General features: G+C 40.7%; 1 protein-coding gene across 2 annotated transcripts; it reads left to right on the top strand.

The window, feature by feature from the left end:
* Positions 1-8,377: 8,377 nt before the first annotated feature.
* On the top strand, positions 8,378-19,062 carry F3 (coagulation factor III, tissue factor). 2 transcript variants are annotated; one of them, XM_075286583.1, is made up of 7 exons: positions 8,378-8,567; positions 12,457-12,568; positions 13,792-13,976; positions 14,367-14,548; positions 14,897-15,047; positions 16,061-16,104; positions 17,169-19,062. In XM_075286583.1, the coding sequence occupies exons 1-7, from the start codon at positions 8,504-8,506 to the stop codon at positions 17,196-17,198; spliced, it is 768 nt and encodes a 255-aa protein (XP_075142684.1). In that variant the 5' UTR covers positions 8,378-8,503; the 3' UTR covers positions 17,199-19,062. The 2 variants fall into 2 exon arrangements, with proteins under 2 accessions (XP_075142684.1, XP_075142683.1); XM_075286582.1 differs by lacking the exon at positions 16,061-16,104 and having other exon boundaries at positions 8,381-8,567.
* The last annotated feature ends 2,055 nt before the right edge of the window (positions 19,063-21,117 follow it).

Genomic DNA, 21,117 nt, shown 5'->3' with positions numbered 1-21,117 from the left:
TTCACCAGGGGTCCACTCACCAAAAAATATTTGCAAAGGTGGACATAACATTTTTGGGGTCTGCGGTGTGTTGTAGATTTACCACTGGCCATAAGAGCCATCCTAAACCATGCACGCTCCCATTGTCTAGATGTGTTCCTCGGAAGAACATGAGATGGATTACTAAAACAAGCTATAAAACACACAAGATAAAGTGTAAGATCCAGTAAAAGTTCACTCCATGGGAACAATGTGAACTATTTACATGATAACCCGTTTCTATAGGTCAGCCAGAAAGGAAATATATGTTTTTGTGGGAAATCTAAAGAAAATCTAAAGAAAAAAAGATGATGGACCTATTGATGGCACCCCACCCATTAAAGGAGGAAAACAACTTGAGTTGGTTGAGGTGGTGAAAGGTTCTCTTTAACCATAAGAATAGGAAAGGATCTCAGGTTCAGACAAAACTATTCACTCCAAAAGCTCAGGAACTGAAATAAAAATTTGAAAATTTTTGAAAAAACGTTTTAGCCAATTGTTTGCTTTCTTATGTGTTCGTTCACAGAGAAACCAATGAGATCACAGGGATAATGGTAAGAAATGGATGATGTCATTAAAAGTGGGCGTGAACATGTTCTCTATGGATAAAGCAAGACTATACATGGTGGATTCCAGATGGGGACACTGGTAACCATTTGTATAGGGATTCTTCTGGCCATAATCCGATTCTGGTTTCAAGATACATGTACTTATATATTTTATTCTTTCTCAGGCAATAAATTGCCAGGACTACCTGTACTTTTACTATTATTAACGTCATAATGCAAAGTATAGGTTCAGACAGTACTAGGAAAACAAGTTGCTGTAGGCATTCAGTTAAGTGTATGCAATGATCTTATGCTGATTATTATGTTTTATATATTCGGCAAAATCTGATTTACCTTCCACATTCTTTATCATGATCAAACATGAATGGGCCTGAATCACCAAGAACACAGATAGACAGAGAGTTATGCAAGAAACTCAGACAGTGACGTGTTCGAAAATTCTATAGAATGAAACTACAGTAGGACATAGACAGTAGAATAGGATTGTATAGCCTATGTAATGGAAGCCACAGACTACAAGATACAGAATATACTCAATTTTATGGTGTCTTAAAGTTAAATTATCATGTCTTGTCAACTGCTCTATCTGATAGAGGGAGAAAAATTGAACTCTGTGATATATTAGATTATATCATTTGGAGCAGGATTTCTTAGTGAGAGTCCAGATGACTCCGCCCACACACAGATTGACAGCCTTCTCCCTACGCACTGATACAGGGAGAGCTGTCAATCACTGTGTGTGGGCGGGGATATCAGGACTCTTACTGTCTCTCCTAGGAGTCCTGTGAGGATTTACTTATTTATCTGTTGGGTCATCAGCAATCACCTAACAGGTTTACTTTCATGCCCCACCCCCCTCCTAAAAATAACAAATGTCCTGAAGTCAAATCAATGGCATGGGTCATGGTTCACACCATCCCAGACCCCATACATTCTACTAAAATCTAAACTAGTTGAACCTGTCATATATTGTAATAGTGTGGTTATGTCATTGTAAATCCCCTTTAATGTATTATTTACTATCCTGTCCCTGTTTGTTACATTCGTATCTTTGTTCTTCACATTCTGATTCCATCCACTCCACAGAGTTCTATATTATTATTCTACACCTGGTATAATCCAGTTTGGAACAAGTTTTATAGTGTTGCTTGGTAAGCAGTAGGGTGTTGTTGGCAAGAAACTATCCGTCAATAATATTAATGCTTTCCTGTGGGAAAGTAATCTCTGTACATATTGCAATATAACCCTGTATTATTTACTACGTGTTTACACGTACTGTAGATCTGCCTATACGGCGTGATATCCTCCTTTACATAATGTGTTAGTTCCGTTCCAAACCTAGGGTGAAAAATATGGGAACGTCCGCTATACATGTAAGTGGGGGGATCTAATTTAACATGCCACAATCCTATAAATATCCTTGTGTTGTTCATATGACCTATGCCCCTTACCTTCTTCTCACCGCCCTCGTACCTGGCTAGGGGGCAGCTTGCTGCAGCAGCAACCTTACCCTATCACCCAATATCACTCAATTTACTAATATATTCATTCATGTCACATATTAATGTGAAAGATTGGGCAGATATGATAAATAATGCGCCGCGGACTAAACACAGCACTAAAATGGAAATGTCCTTACAAGTCAATGATAAGAATTCCAGAAATCTTAAGGCACTGTAAGAGGAAATGTTTCCTGTAAATATTACTGTAAAATTTTAGTAATTTAGAAAACACATACACTGCCTGGCCAAAAAAAAAGTTGCGTTGTGCAACAAGGTACGGTTCCACCCCTGATATAATTATGAACTGTTCATGACAGGAATTTGCATATATTCTTGATTATACAGTCCTATGAAAAAGTTTGGGCACCCCTATTAATCTTAATCATTTTTAGTTCTAAATATTTTGGTGTTTGCAGCAGCCATTTCAGTTTGATATATCTAATAACTGATGGACACAGTAATATTTCAGGATTGAAATGAGGTTTATTGTACTAACAGAAAATGTGCAATATGCATTAAACCAAAATTTGACCGGTGCAAAAGTATGGGCACCTCAACAGAAAAGTGACATTAATATTTAGTAGATCCTCCTTTTGCAAAGATAACAGCCTCTAGTCGCTTCCTGTAGCTTTTAATCAGTTCCTGGATCCTGGATGAAGGTATTTTGGACCAACAATTCAAGTTCAGTTAAGTTTGATGTCGCCGAGCATGGACAGCCCGCTTCAAATCATCCCACAGATGTTCAATGATATTCAGGTCTGGGGACTGGGATGGCCCTTCCAGAACATTGTAATTGTTCCTCTGCATGAATGCCTGAGTCGATTTGGAGCAGTGTTTTGGATAATTGTCTTACTGATATATCCATCCCTGGCGTAACTTCAACTTCGTCACTGATTCTTGAACATTATTCTCAAGAATCTGCTGATACTGAGTGGAATCCATGTGACCCTCAACTTTAACAAGATTCCCGGTGCCGGCATTGGCCACACAGCTCCAAAGCATGATGGAACCTCCACCAAATTTTACAGTGGGTAGCAAGTGTTTTTCTTGGAATGCTGTTTTTTTGGACGCCATGCATAAAGCCTTTTTGTATGACCAAACAACTCAATCTTTGTTTCATCAGTCCACAGGACCTTCTTCCAAAATGAAGCTGGCTTGTCCAAATGTGCTTTTGCATACCTCAGGCGACTCTGTTTGTGGCGTACGTGCAGAAACGGCTTCTTTCTCATCACTCTCCCATACAGCTTCTCCTTGTGCAAAGTGTGCTGTATTGTTGACCGATGCACAGTGACACAATCTGCAGCAAGATGATGCTGCAGCTCTTTGGAGGTGGTCTGTGGATTGTCCTTGACTGTTCTCACCATTCTTCTTCTCTGCCTTTCTGATATTTTTCTTGGCCTGCCACTTCTGGGCTTAACAAGAACTGTCCCCGTGGTCTTCCATTTCCTTACTATGTTCCTCAGTGGAAACTGACAGGTTAAATCTCTGAGACAACTTTTTGTATCCTTCCCCTGAACAACTATGTTGAACAATCTTTGTTTTCAGATCATTTGAGAGCAGGCTGTCCATGCTCGGTGACCATCAAACCTAACTGAACTTGAATTGTTTTGTAAAGAGGAATGGTCCAAAATACCTTCATCCAGGATCCAGGAACTGATTAAAAGCTACAGGAAGCGACTAGAGGCTGTTATCTTTGCAAAAGGAGGATCTACTAAATATTAATGTCACTTTTCTGTTGAGGTGCCCATACTTTTGCACCGGTCAAATTTTGGTTTAATGCATATTGCATATTTTCTGTTAGTACAATAAACCTCATTTCAATCCTGAAATATTACTGTGTCCATCAGTTATTAGATATATCAAACTGAAATGGCTGCTGCAAACACCAAAATATTTAGAACTAAAAATGATTAAGATTAATAGGGGTGCCCAAACTTTTTCATAGGACTGTATATAACTGAGCTGTAGCCTGTCAAGTGCAGATCATAATTAAAGGTGTGAAGCGATGTCTACCAACGGAAGAGCTACCAGAGGAAGAGATGTTAGTGCCTTCAAGAAGGGGCAAGTCATTGGATTGCATCAGGCCAGCAAATCGACCAAGGAGATAGCCGAAGTAACTGATATCGGACAGAGAACTGTTCAGCGTATCATACGAACATGGCGAGATGGTGGAGAACCCCCCCTCCAACCGTGGAAAGTGTGGGCGTAAGACTATACTCGAAACTCAAGGTCGTAGGTCCGTAAAGCGACTGGTGAAGAATAATCGCCGGAAAACCACCTTTAAGCTCACACAAATGTTCAACTCGATGGAGCAACACATTTCGGAGCGAACAATGCGACAAGAACTCAAAGGAATGGGTCTCAACAGTTGTGTCGCCACACGAAAGCCATTGGTGACAGAGACCAACAGACGTCGGCGCCTCTCATTTGCAAGAGACCACAAGGATTGGACCCTAGAGCAGTGGAGAAAGGTCATGTGGTCAGATGAATCATGTTTCACATTGTTCCAGAGTGATGGTCGTGTCCAGGTGCGACAAGAAGCAGACGAAACACTGGAATGTGCTGGAAAGGAACCTGCGCTGTCACTCACCACCCCCAACGAATCTGCGTAACCTGGGCTCCCTGATACTCGAGAATTGGATCAAACTCCCTGAGTCTACACTACAGAACATTATAGACTCCATGCCGAGACGGATGCGAGCTGTCATTCGTGCTCATGGTGGCCCAACTAAATATTAATACTCGTGACTTTTTTGGGGGCCAGGCAGTGTACAAGCCAGTTCTCTGAATAATATGTAAAAAAATATATATATATAGAAATAGTAAATCAATATTGGGAAACGTTCATGATCGCCTTGAGTACGATGAGTATTTTACTAACTTAAGTGTCTCTCCCACTTATTTGAACCCCAATATGGGTCCCCACATTAAGGGGCTGTGCCATTAAGGACACCTACCCTCTGGGTAGGGGATAAATGTTTGATCGCTAGGGATCCCCCATAGATTGGGCGGCCATTGGACCTAAATTTCCCCTAAAGCCTCCTTGTGAATGGAGTGCCAGTGTACTTGTGTGACCAGGGCTCCATTCACTTCTATGGTGCTGAGATTACAATCCTGGCAGTCCCATAGAAGTGAATGGAGCACCACTCATGCAAGCACACTGGCCAGGGACGTAACGATCATGGTCACGGCTGGGCCCGGGCTGGAGATGGCTGGGGCTCTGTACAACTATGATAGAAGTCGGGGAATGCCTGACGAAAGTTTGCACCCAGACCTACAAGACACTTATTACACCACTGACATTCTTCCTAATTACATCAGGGAAGACAGGTTTGCACATTCCAGTGAGCGCCCTCTATTGGTTTGCAACACTGAGGCACCTGACTTCCTAATTACATCATGGAAGACATATTTGCATATTCTTCCCATGGTCACTGACACTGGCACTCTATTCACAAGGAGGTTTTAAGGGGAATTTTGGTTCCCCAGTATCTTGATCACTGGGTAACCTGTGGATAGGGTGTAAATGCCTTAACGTCACAACCCCTTTAACTAATACAACAATCCATAGTTTCCCTGGTCCACCAGGTATTGGCGCCATGTGCATTCCCTCACATTCCCACACAAATCCTCCCTTTAGGTTACACGTAGCCTGTAGTCCTCAGGTCACCCCTATCCCTTCGGTCACATTACCCTTCTGGAAAGAAGCCTAGACCATAAAAGAGGAAGCGCAGCCCATCACCGAAACTGGAACTGGACACATGACTGCTGTGCGGTGACGGAAAAAGTCAAATTTTGTAATTTTTCTGTTTTGTTTTAGTAAAATGCGAGTCAGGGAGTAATAGTTATGGAACTAATAAACTGAGGTCCTGGAAAACCCCTATAACTTTAATATCCTGCTTTATGGTCTTTGCAAAGAAGGCATCAAGTCATCTGTCGCCATATGACATCATCAAAGTGCTCACGTCGGCTCAAAGAATTTTTGGGGATGACTGTTCTGGTCTTGTGGGGGGTAATGACCAGTCACCCAGGGCTCATGGAAGAGATGAACTGGAAACCAGCAAACCTCTGGCAGGAACAAGGTTCCTCTGAAAGCGCAATGTGAATGTGAATAGAGCCTTTTACATGGATGAATCACAAGCTACAATGTATATTACTGTAAGAACTGTATCCATGGAGATGGTTTATTAGAAATGGGAACGAGACATTTCATTGAATTTCTATAATTCTGTGTTATAGTTATTTTTTAAACCCGGAAATGAAATATAAAACGCAAAATACATTGTATCAGTAGTAATGTAAGAGCATGTCTATACTGGCAAGCACATTCCATAGGGTCATGTCTCCTTATCATACCTAGGCACAAGAATAAGGAATGTGTATGGGAAGGTTCCTGCTTAATCTCATGCAAACCATTAATTCCTTCATGGTATAATTGGCACGTAATTCAGCACAAGGCGGCACTGGGGTCCTGGAGTCAATTCCAGCCCAGGTCAACAGCTGTATGAACTTCTATCTTCTTCATGTGTCCATGTTGGTTCTCTAGGTAATTTGGTTTCTTTTACATGCCAAAAACGTAGGAGATTTTTACAGCACAGTGGCTCAGTGGTTAGTACTGCAGCCTTGAAGCGCTGGAGTCCTGGGTTCGAATCCCCCTAAGGAGAACATCTGCTAGGAGTTTGTATGTTGTGTTTGTGTGGGTTTCCTCCCATATTCCAAAGACATACTGATAGGGAATGTATAATGTGAACCCTATACAATGTCTGTAAAGCGCTGCAGAATATGATGGTGCTGTTCAAGTAAGCATGAAAAAAAAATGAGGGGGGGTTTTTTTATGTAGATTGTGAGCCCCATATAGGGTTCACAATGTACAGTTTTCCCTATCAGTATGGGATGGAAACCCATGCAAACCCGGGGAGAACATACAAACTCCTTGCAGATGTTTTTTTGCCCTTGGCAGGATTCAAACCAAGGATTCCAGCGCTGCAAGACTGCAGTGCTAACCACTGAGCCACCATGTGGCCTCCTTGCAACGAACTTGGTTTTGATGGGAAGGGGAAAAGGTTCAAATGCGGTAAAATTTGTGAAGCAAAGGTCTAAGCTTAGACTAGGCAGTGTAAGGATACATCAGATTTATAACCCAGCATCAATCACTGTGATAAATCTGGGACTTCCAAGAGTGATGACAACCTTTGTACAACACTACAGAATATGTAGCCACTATGTAGGAAAGATGAACATATAATCACCAACTCCAACATCCCATTACTGTGTATCACATTGGATAGATAGAATAGGCATACCAGGCTAAGTGGCAAAACAGTCAGATAACCTGCCATTAATATACAGAGAAAAAATATCACAAAGTCAAATTTTTCCAAAATTCGATGTCCTAAGGTGACAAAATAGCAACTACAATGGTGCACTCTGTCATCAACAATACCATATGTAGATAGATAGATAGATAGATAGATAGATAGATAGATAGATAGATAGGAGATAGATAGATAGATAGATAGATAGGAGATAGATAGATAGATAGATAGATAGATAGATAGATAGATAGGAGATAGATAGATAGATAGATAGATAGATAGATAGATAGATAGATAGGAGATAGATAGATAGATAGATAGATAGATAGATAGGAGATAGATAGATAGATAGATAGATAGATAGACAGATAGATAGGAGATAGATAGATAGAAGGATAGATAGATAGATAGATAGATAGATAGATAATGGATTGATAGGGAGATAGATAGATAGATAGATAGATAGATAGATGATAGATAGATAATGAATTGATAGGGAGATAGATATATGATATATTTAACAATAGAAGAATAGATGAAAATTTATTGATAGAAGTATAAATAGCTAGATATTTAAATAATAGGAAAGTAGATAGATAATGACTAGACTAGATAATAGATGGATCAATAGATTAATATATAGATACTATGTAGGAAGATAGATAGATAGATAGATAGATAGATAGATAGATAGATAGATAGATAGTGAGTGTAGTTCAGACATATGACTTACTCCTCACTGTCTGCCTCCAGTATAGTCAGTGACATTATTACATATATACATGGCAGGGCTTAGGTTTTGGCTTTGTGTCGGTCAGTAGAGCAGAGGGCGGCCTCTAGCGGCACAGCGCGGTACTGACAGGAAGAGCCGGCAGTGAGTCAGGCTCAGTCCTCTCCTCTCCTCCTCCCACTCACCTATAGAGCCGGCACTCACGAGAGGTGACTATAAAGGCAGCACAGCAGTCACTCCTAGACAGACTACAGCCTGACTGCTGCACCGACACCGGGCCCGACACTCACCTGCCTCTGATCCCGGGATTACCGCACACTATTACCGGAATACAGCTCTAATCACATTACCTGCGGATTATATCTCGCCATGCTGAGTTTACACATTGTGCTGCTTGTTACCGTCTTCTGCTGGCAGGGGACCTCTGCACAAGGTAAGGCAGCCCACTCCTGAAATGCAGAATCTATAACTTCTATCAATCATCTTAGAACATTGAAACATTGTATCCAGAATATAAAAATTCTATCAACAATCTCAGAATATCAAAATGTTTATGATCAATTGCTTGTTCATTTAACATAATCTGAGATGATATTGAGAGCGGTCAGATTAATGCCCTTATATATCCAGAATAAGTTCCATAGCAGATGTAGTCTCATAATTTGCTGGTATTCACACATGGCAGAAGTTTGGGGACGTTTTAGCAGTAACTGCACAGATTTCCGTAAACCTCATTCACATAAATGTAACCCTTGCAGAACTTTCTGCAGCAAATATGTTGTGTGTCAACAGACTCCTATGTTACCGTAATCGGAAAATATCCGTGTAACAATTGTGGGGGAAAAAATCACAATTGCATGTGGATGGTTTCCGTTGTGCGATTGTCGAATTCTATAAATTGTTTATCAAGGCAAAGGATCCAAGATGACTATGGCCGAAGGTCGCATCACAGTAAATGCAGTCACGTTGCGACTCGAAAGATACCACGACACAATGGTCGCAAGATGGCAATTTCTGAGTCACAATGCGACTACACTGCAATCGTTTGCTGTGCGACTATCACGGACCAAGTCTCCATGTTGCCCAAGTCTTAACTTCAAGCCCCTATAATACATTCTTGCAAATAGTTTGACAGATTTTGATTGAGTATGGCACCAAGGACACAGATGATCAATTCTATTGGGCATAGATAATCCGTGTCAGTTTATTGCTGCGGATTATTGTATTTGTGTTGTGTAGAATGTCAGCTTTAGGGATAGTTACATTGTTGCAGATAGTACAATACAGTCTAGTATTATGTTTAGAGTATTTTATTGTGGATTCTAAGAATGTTACAAGTTCTTTCACCATATAAGGACCTGTGACCGGAGACCCCATGCATCTATACAGGACATATATCTCATAGGTGTATAAAGATATCACATAGAACTTGTGTAATATCAATAGAATCACCTAAATAATATAGTATCTGTATCTTTATTACAAGGTGTTTCATCTATAGTATCCAGCAGATATTACAGAAACTAAAATAACACCTTGTATTAGAGGTGTTCCTTGGAGCTCCTGACCCCCAAACATTAAATATGTAGCAGCCCCCCCTTTAAATTTCACCTGTAATATATATTACTGCCCCCCTATGGAGTTGCTGGGACTTTTGCACCTCCATGGCACATCTGCCTGACCGACACTCCATTCACCATCTCCTAGCAATGGACTTTTGACTTGAGAGAGCTGAACCTCCATTCTGGTGGTTAATGGAGGGCAATTTGGCTAAGTGATAACTTATTACCTTTCAAGGGAAAAGAAGGACAAAAGTTCTCCCCACAGCATCCTACATCCATGTCCTGTCAAGGTGGATTCCATACATAGATGTCAACCTACAGAATTCCATCCTTGAGCATGGACATGACTGCAGCTTCACCTCCCTCCCCTCCCCATTACTGTGTTTTATGTTCTCACATTCTATATCCCTATGTATTAGGTATACAGGAAGAACATAGGGGCACCTCATATATAACCGGAGGTCACATAACTTATTGATTTGGTGAGATTTCTACAATGTTAAACGCATGCATATGGGCTAAAATCCTATAACAAGATCTTTGAAGTCCAAGTCCCCATTCTCAGGATGGTTTGACTTAGTTTTACTATGATCTGTAATTGGCTCAGTATGTTTTACATTTACAAGCGGAAGAGAATTCCGTAGAAAGAACTATGACACAAAACATGTTGTAAGGATCAGCTGCGCCTTGCACAATGGATCTGCTCACAATGTCTACAGATGTCCACTCCTATGAGAGATTTCACATTACACTTCCACATGTGCTGTATAGCTATGAGCATGCTATTGCTCTGTGTTATCAGCCATGTAAGGATGGCTGAGGTTACTTCCAGTATGAGCATGCTATTGCTCTGTGTTATCAGCCATGTAAGGCTGGCCGAGGTTACTTCCAGGTAGGAATATATCTTGTAACTTTTGTATCATGCATTCATTTTCTAATAATGGTCATTCCCCTTTAAAAGCACTTGCTGGGATGGGATCTTCTTCCCTCCTGTGCTTCGCTCTAGTAGTTTATTGCTGCTTCTGGCTTTCAGGAATGTTGGCAGGAAAAATCCCGACTTATCAGATTTAAAGGGATTTACTGGCTTCTAGAACTTTGGTTACATTAGTCAGCATCAAATATGATTTATTGTCATATTCTTGTGCTAGAAACACAAACTGCTGACTATAGACCAGTCGGGAATTGGTCAGATTATATCTTTGTATTGCTCTAAATTTACTGTATATTGTGACACTTATTATAATAAGGTCTGGATCACATCTGCGTTCGGTATTCCTTTTGGGGACCCCCACCCCCCGAACGGAATACCGAACGCAGATGTGAACCAGACCTTAGACCATATAAAGTAACAACATCTAGAAGCTAAGTATCATTCTGAATCCGTTTTGTTACAATCTTTCCCTATAATGCATTGCTCATATTTTCATCGTGTCTGTGGTCTCCTTATCTCGATGACTGCGCCATTTAACACTTGGGAAACGGGAAAGCATATTATTTGTTGCTTGAACTAATTCCAGTGGTTATCTTGTGGCCACTCTCCTCATGGCTCAGCAGTATCCGTATATAACTGGCTAATTATTCATTCAGATTAACCTTTGTATTTATTCAATGTAGTGAGGTTCGGTGTCGAGAACAAAAATATTCTTAGTATTTGATCTTTGTGCATTGTTCATCTCTGTGGAACTCCAGAAGGTAGCCAAGGGTTGTACTCTGTAATCCCATAGAGATGGCCAAGGGTTGTACTCTATAGTCCAATAGAGATGGCCAAGGGTTGTACTATATAGTCCAATAGAGTTGGCCAAGGGTTGTACTCTATAGTCCCATAGAAATGGCCAAGGGTTGTACTCTATAGTCCAATAGAAATGGCCAAGGGTTGTACTCTATAGTCCAATAGAGTTGGCCAAGGGTTGTACTCTATAATCCAATAGAGATGGCCAAGGGTTGTACTCTGCAATCCCATAGAGATGAATGGAGTGGTAGAATACATGTTTGACCACAGCTCCATTAATCCAGGACTCAGGAACTCATGTGATGGGTTGGGGACACTGGTCAGGTACTTATGACTTATCCTGGTGATAGGCAATAAGTTGTCATTCCGGGAATACCCTCTATGGCTACAAGCATATGGGTGTGCACATGTACAGGTCTGTAAGAACCAGCAAATGGTATCTGTGTGCTGTCCGATTCCTCCACATACCCATAAACTTCAATAAATGAGCCCTGACTGCAAAATGGACAAGAATAGGACGTGTCCTGAGTTTTGCATTTGCAACATAAAGCATGAGGAAGAAACAGAGCTGTACTAGTAACTTCTTATGGGACTGAAGGTGTATTTCTGACTACCTCGGACTGCTAAACTGTACTATTTATTTATTATGCTTACTTATATAGCGCCATCATATTCCACGCTTTACAGACATTGTCCGTCACTGTTCCATATCGGGCTCACAATCTACATTCCCATCTTTGAAGTGTGGGAGCTAACCCACGCAAACATAAGGAGAACATACAAACTCTTTGCAGCTGTTGTCCTTGGCAGGATTTGAACCCAGGACTCGAGTGCTGCAAGGCTGCAGTCAATGATCATGGAAATGTTTGAAGCCATTGTGATAATAAGGGTGGTCTGTCCCCGTCATAGTCTTGTAAATCTCCCACTTAGTAACGTAGATCTTTGTTTTCTTTGAGGTTTATAATTATAAATGTAATATCCTTAAAGGAATATGTAGCGTTAACCTCTAAAATGCCATTTGTATTTTGTAGGTGCGAACTTTCCTACGGCAACTAAGATAATGTGGTCATCGATCAACCTTAAAAACATCATAGACTGGGAGCCTAAACCTACAAACTATACGTACACGGTCATGATAAGAAAGTGAGTGTCCTCTATTGTCACGTCTATAGATGATAAAGCTTCACTGTTGTTAAATGTACATCCATTTCTTACTTCTATGGATTTCTGCTGGTTGTCAGATACAAAAAAAAGTTGTCAGTCGGTTTCCCAGTTTCCTGCCTGGACTATACCCCCATGTCAGTATATAACCTGCAGCATTGAGCTGGGTGGTAACTCCTGGGAGCTGCACTGGTTTCAGCATTGGGCAATGTACCTTGTCATCCTGCACACATGGCCCCCGGGGCACACAATAACCTATACATTAATCATAGCCATAGCTGACAACACTTCTGCTGGATGAAATATTCTGCATCTCATTTGCTGGCAATGTTGGACTTTTGTTCCTTTGTCGGGTTCTTTTTGCCTCCTTGAGGTGTGGAGCATTTTTTCTTCATTACTCCGTGTACAGACAGATTTTCTGATAGTGAAGGTATTGACATAGGGGCTTGGCTGTGCTTGTTCTTGCATGTACTAAGTGATCTCTGTCGCATGCACTCGTGAAGTTTTACATGGCAAGGAATGAGGAGAACGTCAAGGAATGGTTACTGCATTCCACATTTATGGCAGATTTATGGTTTAGGGGGTCAATAACTTGATAGAAAGCTGGATTATATAGTGCGGATTAGATACAGTGATGCAAATTTAAAGATTATTAATAAATCTGGATTATGGGTTGGTTATAGAACAATATACTTGGGGTGGTAGAAGACTTCCAGTGATCAAATCTAATGTTAAATATCAACTACGTGTTACATCTGAGTAGTCACCATATTGCCTTAGTCCTGTACATCTGGGATTATAACATTCAGGATTACGTTGCAGTTTGGTGTCAGAGTTATAATCCCAGGATACAGAGATCTACCATATATATTCTCTTCACTGCTATTAGAGCAACCGTGTACATGGCCTCACACCTATTCCCCAATAGGGGGCACCATTAAATGGGTGTAATAATACTAGAGATAAGAAAACTGTTTTGGAATTAACCAAATTCTTCATAAATTTTCCAAAAGTTTCAGGTTTGGCCCACCCATGCATCACTATTATACTATATACGCTATTATAGCGTATCTGTGGTTTATAGGAGGTCTTAACTATATTTTTGCCCATGCCCAGGGCCATCTCCTTATACCCAAAGGCCATCGAGCTTCAACCAACAAGGAAATGAATTCTTAAATCCAAATCTGTTTTTTTTGTCTTTTTAGCCAATATTTTCAAGACTGGAAGAAGAAGTGTATCTACACCAAAGAGACCACCTGCGAAGTCACCGACCTTATGAAAGACGTCAACGCCACCTACGAAATTCGAATTGTATCAGAAGATAAGAATTTAGACACTGTAGAGGAACCTCCTTACGCCGAGGGTCCTTCATTTACACCTTCCGACCAAAGTATGTATCAATCTTTATATTCTCCATCATGGGGGAGGGTGGCAAAGAAATGTATAGTATATAAGAATGAAATCTCATTACTGGGATATCTTCTAAGGATCTTGTTATTCCCTTTAGATGTTCAACTGGTGTTTTGGGGTTTTTTTGCAACTAATCCACCCCAGTTCTGAATGGGGATCCTAACCATGTCCTAAAAACTAGGCAACCCCTTAGATTGTCTCCTCCATTTGTACCAGTAGATCGATATCCATAGCAGTTGGCTTGGTGGTGCATCGGAATTGTCTTTATTTTCTATAATCCTTTATAAGTAGAATTTATTCTGTGATCTTGTGTAATATTTTACTTGCTTCACATTGCTTACAAGCCCCTATTTCTTTTTTTTATTTGTAGCAATTATCGGAAAGCCGGTGATCCATAATTTCACGTTGAACAGAGACACTCTGACCGTGTTAGTCAAAGATACCCTGTCGCCCTACAGATATCCCAATAACACCCTGATACCTTTGCGGGATTTTTTTCCGAATAACTTTGAGTACACACTATTCTACAGGAAGGCTTCTAGCACTGGAAAGGTAAGCACAAGCCATCTTAAAATCAGCTGCCTTGGACGGGTTGGGTACTATTAAATTAAGGTGTTTTTAACTCTAAAAACTTCCAAAATGTTTGACCGAATTGACCAATATTACGTCTCTCTATATAGTTTAAGGTTTCATGCATTTATTAATGTAGAAACTTACAATGATCCAAAATTACAGAATGTATCATAGTTCAGTGCTTCATTGACAATACCGATGGCTTCAGAGCTGAAATCTTCAAGCGTTCTTTGTTTTTACTGGCTCTGGGGTTTGCGTTCTGAGGTTACAGCATCTGATCTGTATTTGCTGACTGTTTCATTCTCATAATTTATTGTTTTTTTGCAGAAACAACAATCCTCTTCCACCAATGAAATAGTTGTCAAGGTAGACAAAGGAGAAAGTTACTGCTTCTTCGTCCAGGCATTAGTTCCAAGCCGCAAACAGAACCGCGTGAGCGAGAACTCTCTTGAAATGTGCACCTCATCCGATGGTGGAGGTACGTGCCTAAAGAAAAGACTGCTTGCTATCAATTCTGCTGCTCAAAAATGTTAAGGAAGAATGTGCCTTGTAAGAATCTGGCTGTACAAGAAAGGGGAGATTTGATGCTGCACTGACAGGCGTTGCCTATGGCTAGGTTATACATTTCAGGACTTTCCATTTATCCAAATGAAGAACCTTCCATCGACGTAGGTCACATAACTGATAATACCATAGAAGTGATCCACAATGGAATATGTCACGGGAAACAAGGCACCTGTGCCTGGCGTGAGGATCATGTTAGGAACTTTAAGGCTAACTGGTGGAGCAGCATTTATTGCATTTTTCCGTTCCGCCTTATTAATGGATAGGTTGGGCTCACCCAAACCAAACAGTGTTTTCCCCTTGTGAATCGCTGCCTCCATTGCCAAAATAGTGTTCTTTGTGTGACTGTGCAAGTTAGCTCTTTGGAGCAATGTCAACTCCCTAGATTTGATTTGCAAATTGACAAAACTATTGACTAACTATTTGATTCGGATGACCCTAAGCTATCTATCTGCAGGGATGGGTTGATAGGTTACGGTCACCAGAACCCAACATATCAACCCAGCCCTGCAGATAGATAGGTTAGGGTCAGCAGAACCCAGCAAATCAATCCAGCCCTGCAGATAGATAGGATAGGGTCAGCAGAACCCAATATATCACTGTTCTCACTGTTCCCTGCAGATAGATAGGTTAGGGTCAGCAGAACCCAATATATCAACCCAGCCCTGCAGATAGATAGGTTAGAGTCAGCAGAACCCAGTATATCAACCCAGCCCTGCAGATAGATAGGTTGGGTTCTGGTGCCCCTAACCTATCTATGTGCAGGGCTAGATTGATATGCTGAGTTCTGGTGACAGACTCCCTATATATGATCTTTACCTATAGCTTCTGAAATTTCCATTGTTACTAGTTCTGGAGTAACCTATATACCTGTATTTTATAAACCCTCTAAATGTCATAGATTCTAAACTTGCCTTTGCCTTCCAGCTGCCAGTGGGTTTTTACCCTCCACTGGATTTTTGTGCCTCAGTGTAAGTTGACTCCTCTTGTATGATGACTTCAGTAGACTTGTGGGAGTCGGGTCTTGCATTGCATAACACTCCTATTAATTCTTTGCAGTCCGTTCCCACGCAATTAGGTCAATAAGTCAAATGCCCTTCCATATGGATTCCTCTCTGTTCTCACAAGTCCCGCTACTTTACTGTCTCTTATTTTACCAACACATTGCTTGTAATGTGTTGTGGCTTTTTATCACTGTTTAATGGTGTTGTACAAGGTGGTAGCACTTACTAAGCAGGAGCAATGTCCTTAAAGTGGTTTTGTCATCTCAGACATTTACAGATGTAACAAGCGCTATGTGTACAAGATGTCGTGCTACTCCCGGTATCACACTATTGGGTGTTGTGTTGTTTGTGTAGTGCACTGTTCTCATACTAATTCAGTTACAATGGTGCACTACAGGTATAGCGCAACACGCCATTGTGCGGTACTCAAATACAATAGTATAGATGGTGCCTGAGACATCTTTATGACATTCAGAGACTGGGATCTCACCTCTGGGAGCAAGTGAACCCATCAGGAAAATGTAGTCACCCCATTCTACCAAGCTAGGCACCCACATCTATGCAGAGAGCAAATGGAGACCTGTGCTGAGTCTGTGACTCCTCTATGGAAATTGCTCTAAACCTGCATGCAACATCTCCATTCAGCCAACTCTTGGATTCCGTTGCGGTAACCTGCAGAGACCCCCTTTCTCTTGATAAGTTGGCACCCCCTCCTAATATATATGTATAGTATAGGCAAAGGATGTCTGAGATGGGAACTCCTACTTCATTCAAGTCGTAAAATGTGGTGGTTACACGTTGCGTTGAGGTATAGCTTTTTGTACTAAGAGCTCGTGACCCTTTAGAATACTATATAGAGTATATAATACTAATAGGATGTGGAGCTTTGGGAAATAACCCCCATATGTATCTTGATTTTACATTAGATACATATATTTACTTGCTATAGTTAGTGCATGCCTATATAAAGTGACGTATTTTACGATTCATGGCCTCTAACCCTTGTCTTTATCTTGTTCTTCTCTTTCCAGAATTTGATATTACTATATTGGTTGCTGTAGGAATAGCAGTGGCTCTTATCATATTAATAATCGTGCTCTCGGTGATCCTCTGCAAATGCAGAAAAGGGAAGAACGAAAACACAAAGGAGACAATGCCGCTGAACGGCGTATAGAGGAAGGCTCCCGCGAGGCCATTATACTTGCGCATTGACTACTGCAATCTCTGACTCCAAAGTGCACACTACCTGCTGCTCGTCCGAGCAGCATAGGACAATCCTGGTTTCTGTGAAACGTATAAATCTAATATTATTTCTTGATCGTGTCAACATTTGACTGGGTACAAGTGAATTTTCTGATTTTATATTGCATTCCTATTGCTTGTAACACTATAAGATGATGGATGTTTTGTTTGTAACTGCTTGGGTCTGTCGGGTATTGGCCGGGCTACTGGACTTAGCACCGGACAAGGAATGAATAATAATAGCAATACAAATAATATCTTATTCTCAAAGCACTACCAGCAAATACTAAGAAGGGTACAAGAAACGTTACTATATTATTTATGATATTCCATTATACTGTATGTCTCATAAACATTCCCAAATTTCCTAATATAAGAAGTACAACGCTATGCTGACCCTAGATGTTAAAGTAAAGGGTTTTAAGAGACTGGATCGAGTCTTGGCACTCCCAAGGATCAGCTGTTTGAGAGGGTTGCAGTGTTCCAGTGAGCACTGCGGCATCCTAAGTGTTTACATTGCTCCATACACCCCACCATGTTGGTTGGGTATTGCAGCTTTGTCCCATACACGTGCATAGCTGGCCATAAAACTGTTTCCGCCTTGTATTCCTTCATCAGTGCAGATATGGAAATCCTGGCTCTATGGAGACCTAAGCTGACCATACACATTTAGGTAAATGTTGTTCAAAATGGCATTTCACCTTGTTCAGCCAATTATCTAATATGTATGTGGACCTCTTCCCCCGACAGCAGATGTTAGGGGTGGATAGGCATGGTAGGTACTGATAGTTGTATATTAACTGCCCAATCCTTTTGTTCTTGAGATGATAAACTGCTCAAAGAGGGGACTAGCAGGTATGAAGGAAAGCGAAAACCAGGTGAAATTCCGTTTTGGACAACAGTCACCTATATGTATATGGTCAGCTTAAGTTTCCATATCTGCACTGATGAAGGAATCGCCCCTATTTTCAATGGAAGAAGATCGAAACAGGACGCTGAAAAATAAACTTAATCTTACTGCGGAATTTATGGCTGATTCAGCCAGAAAACCCAAAGCACAAATCACTCCGTTCACTAGACAGAGGCTAACTAGCAAGTGGAAGCTGCGACAGAAACAGAAGAGGAATTTGAGGCCTAAATCCACTTCAAATTCCTCTTCCATTTCCGCCATGTGAACTTACCCATAGCTTATCGGCCTACAGCTAGCTACGGTGTATGACCAGCCCCAATGTTACGGATTACTTTGGTACTAATACTGAAACCTACTCATATGAATTATATTACAAAGCTGCTTCTAGAAGATTCTTCTGAAATATTATAGATATCCTGTAGGAAACGCACTACTGTACACAATACACCGCTCTGGTCATGTAGATGTAAGATACACTAACTGAATATCACTGCCTTGGGATAAACATGCTTGGGAGAAGTATGTACATATCTATGCTAGAGACAAAGCACTTACCAGAAGAATATTGTATTTTTATAAAGGGACCTAGATAGAGATGTGGGTTTTTGGATATTGTTGTGTCTGGTGATTACTTTTATATGTCGACAATCAAGGGTACTATTTATATAATATATGATTTTTTTTATGACTATGGTTATTATTAGATAATAAATTTATTGTGTTTGTAAAAGGAGTAACTTATTTTTATAGGATTTATTTTCAAAATAAAGGTGAATGGGTAATAAAACTGAGTCTTGCCATGGTTTGTTGAGTAGTCTCCCCCCCCCCCCCTTTCCATACATTATTGATACTGTTCTGCCACTGTGCCAGTAGTGACTGTACAATAGCAAACTAATAGCTAAGCAAAGCCCAAGTGACCATAATATAGGAGATACAGGATAGAGAGCAAATACATTCAGCCAAGCAGCGAAAACAAGGGGAAAAAACGATCTATGAGCACAGTCTGCAAAGCTGTCTGTGAATAATATCTAATTTGTAATCAAACACGCAACAAGAAGTAGATACAAGAACATTAAAGAGGTTCATTACATTGTAAGAAGTGAGATTTGCAGAATGTTCAGTCCTTTGCACAGAGCAGTTTCCAGACATGTGAGGAGAATCAGCCCCTCCACTGTGTGAATAGACAAAAGAGCTGCCACCTGTATTTACTGTGATTCTGTCTTATCCGATGTATCTATGGACATACTTTCCTAGCAAGAATGGAATGAATTGCAAATTAGCTAGAAAAGAGACTCCTAGCGGCATGAACTTTAGAGAGCTTTCTCAGGCAGAAAGCAGCCACATTTTTAAATAAAGTTCATTATATTTTGATCCAGAATCACATGCTCTATGAAATGAGACTGAGTGGTCTGAAAAGTTAGTGACTATTTACAAAACTTTGAAACATAAAAAAGAAAAATGCTTTTATCTCCATTTATCAGGCTGTTTTTGAACCCTCTCCCTTCACTCTGATCCCTGTGTCACTCTGCCTTCAGCAGCTCCATAGACTTCTGTGATGTATCTTATCTGTATCTATGCTATGGATACTGATTGTATTACTGAAAGGGGAGGGAGGAAAGTAGTTGGAAAAATGGAGAAAAGCATTTTTCTTTAATAAGATTTAGGTATCTTAAGTTCATTAATACTATTAATTTGATGAAAGGTTTGAGAATCTAATATGTATGGGAGGCAGTTCTGTAGCTTCACCTTTGAACACCATTTGGCTGCTTACATATTGATATCAATTACTCAAGCAAATACTTTACTTATCTTATCAGTGTGTGTTGAAAAGACTTCTCCCAGAATCAAAATCAATACACGGCAAAAAGAAGCCTTTATGCGAGAATATACATAAGGCTGCTCACATAGCATTCCCATAAAAAATCCCCATTTCATATTTATATAGGCCCCCATTCCCCAAAGCAAAGGTCATAGGTTGCTGTGTATAGCTTTTTCAACCATGGTGAACCTTGCGCTTTTCTATCCAGTGGGTCAGATCAAAAACAATCTGTACCATGCTGTATAGTCTTGTATTGGTGCCTATGAGCAACAAACTCCATAGTATGGTAGAACCCCTTACCTCTACGTAGACCCCTGCCAGACCAATACCATATAGTGGTGAGAGACAATCCACAAAGCCACCATGACTAGTGCAAGTATCTGATATATCCTCATGTTGACTGTCAAAAAACAAAGATTTTTTAACTTGTTGGCTTAAGTTCATTTATCTGTATTAGGCCTTGCTTTCTTTTTTTGGTGGACTAAGGGGAAAAAGTATTTTATGAATTGGTATAGTTTTCAGACCCCCGAGTATAATGATCAGAGACCCAAGAGAGGCGAGAGAACATTAAAAAAAACACTGTTACTTACCTCTCCTGGCACAAGGCAGGCTTCAGGCCTACTTGTGTGATGTCCGTGACGTCACATGGCCGGAGCCTGCGTCCTTATGCGTCGCGACAAAGGCCCAAGTCAAGTAACGTCCTGTACATTATTGAAGATGGCTGACATCAGCAGGGACCACACCAGAGCCAGGGAATGGTAAGTAACAGTGTTTTTTTATGTTTGTATCCTCCCCTGGGTCTCCAATTATTATACTCTGGGGTCTGAAAAGAGCCCAGAGTATAATAATTGTTCATGGGTGTCCACAATGGGGCATAGTACTGTGTACAGGGGCCACTATGGGGATAATACTGTGTGCAGGGGCCACTATGGGACATAATACTGTGTGCAGGGACCACTATGGGGGATAATACTGTGTACAGGGGCCACTATGGGGCATAATACTGTGT

This window comes from Leptodactylus fuscus, chromosome 9 (genome assembly GCF_031893055.1).
Source record: "Leptodactylus fuscus isolate aLepFus1 chromosome 9, aLepFus1.hap2, whole genome shotgun sequence".
NCBI classification, from domain to species: Eukaryota; Metazoa; Chordata; class Amphibia; order Anura; family Leptodactylidae; genus Leptodactylus; species Leptodactylus fuscus.
This window is presented reverse-complemented; position numbering and strand designations above follow the sequence as displayed.

Excerpts from the sequence above, each read along its gene's own strand:
- F3 (XM_075286582.1), top strand. The coding sequence starts at position 8,504 with ATGCTGAGTTTACACATTGTGCTGCTTGTTACCGTCTTCTGCTGGCAG. Across the intron at positions 12,569-13,791 it reads TACACGGTCATGATAAGAAA|CCAATATTTTCAAGACTGGA; the intron begins GTGAGTGTCCTC and ends TTGTCTTTTTAG. Across the intron at positions 15,048-17,168 it reads CACCTCATCCGATGGTGGAG|AATTTGATATTACTATATTG; the intron begins GTACGTGCCTAA and ends TTCTCTTTCCAG.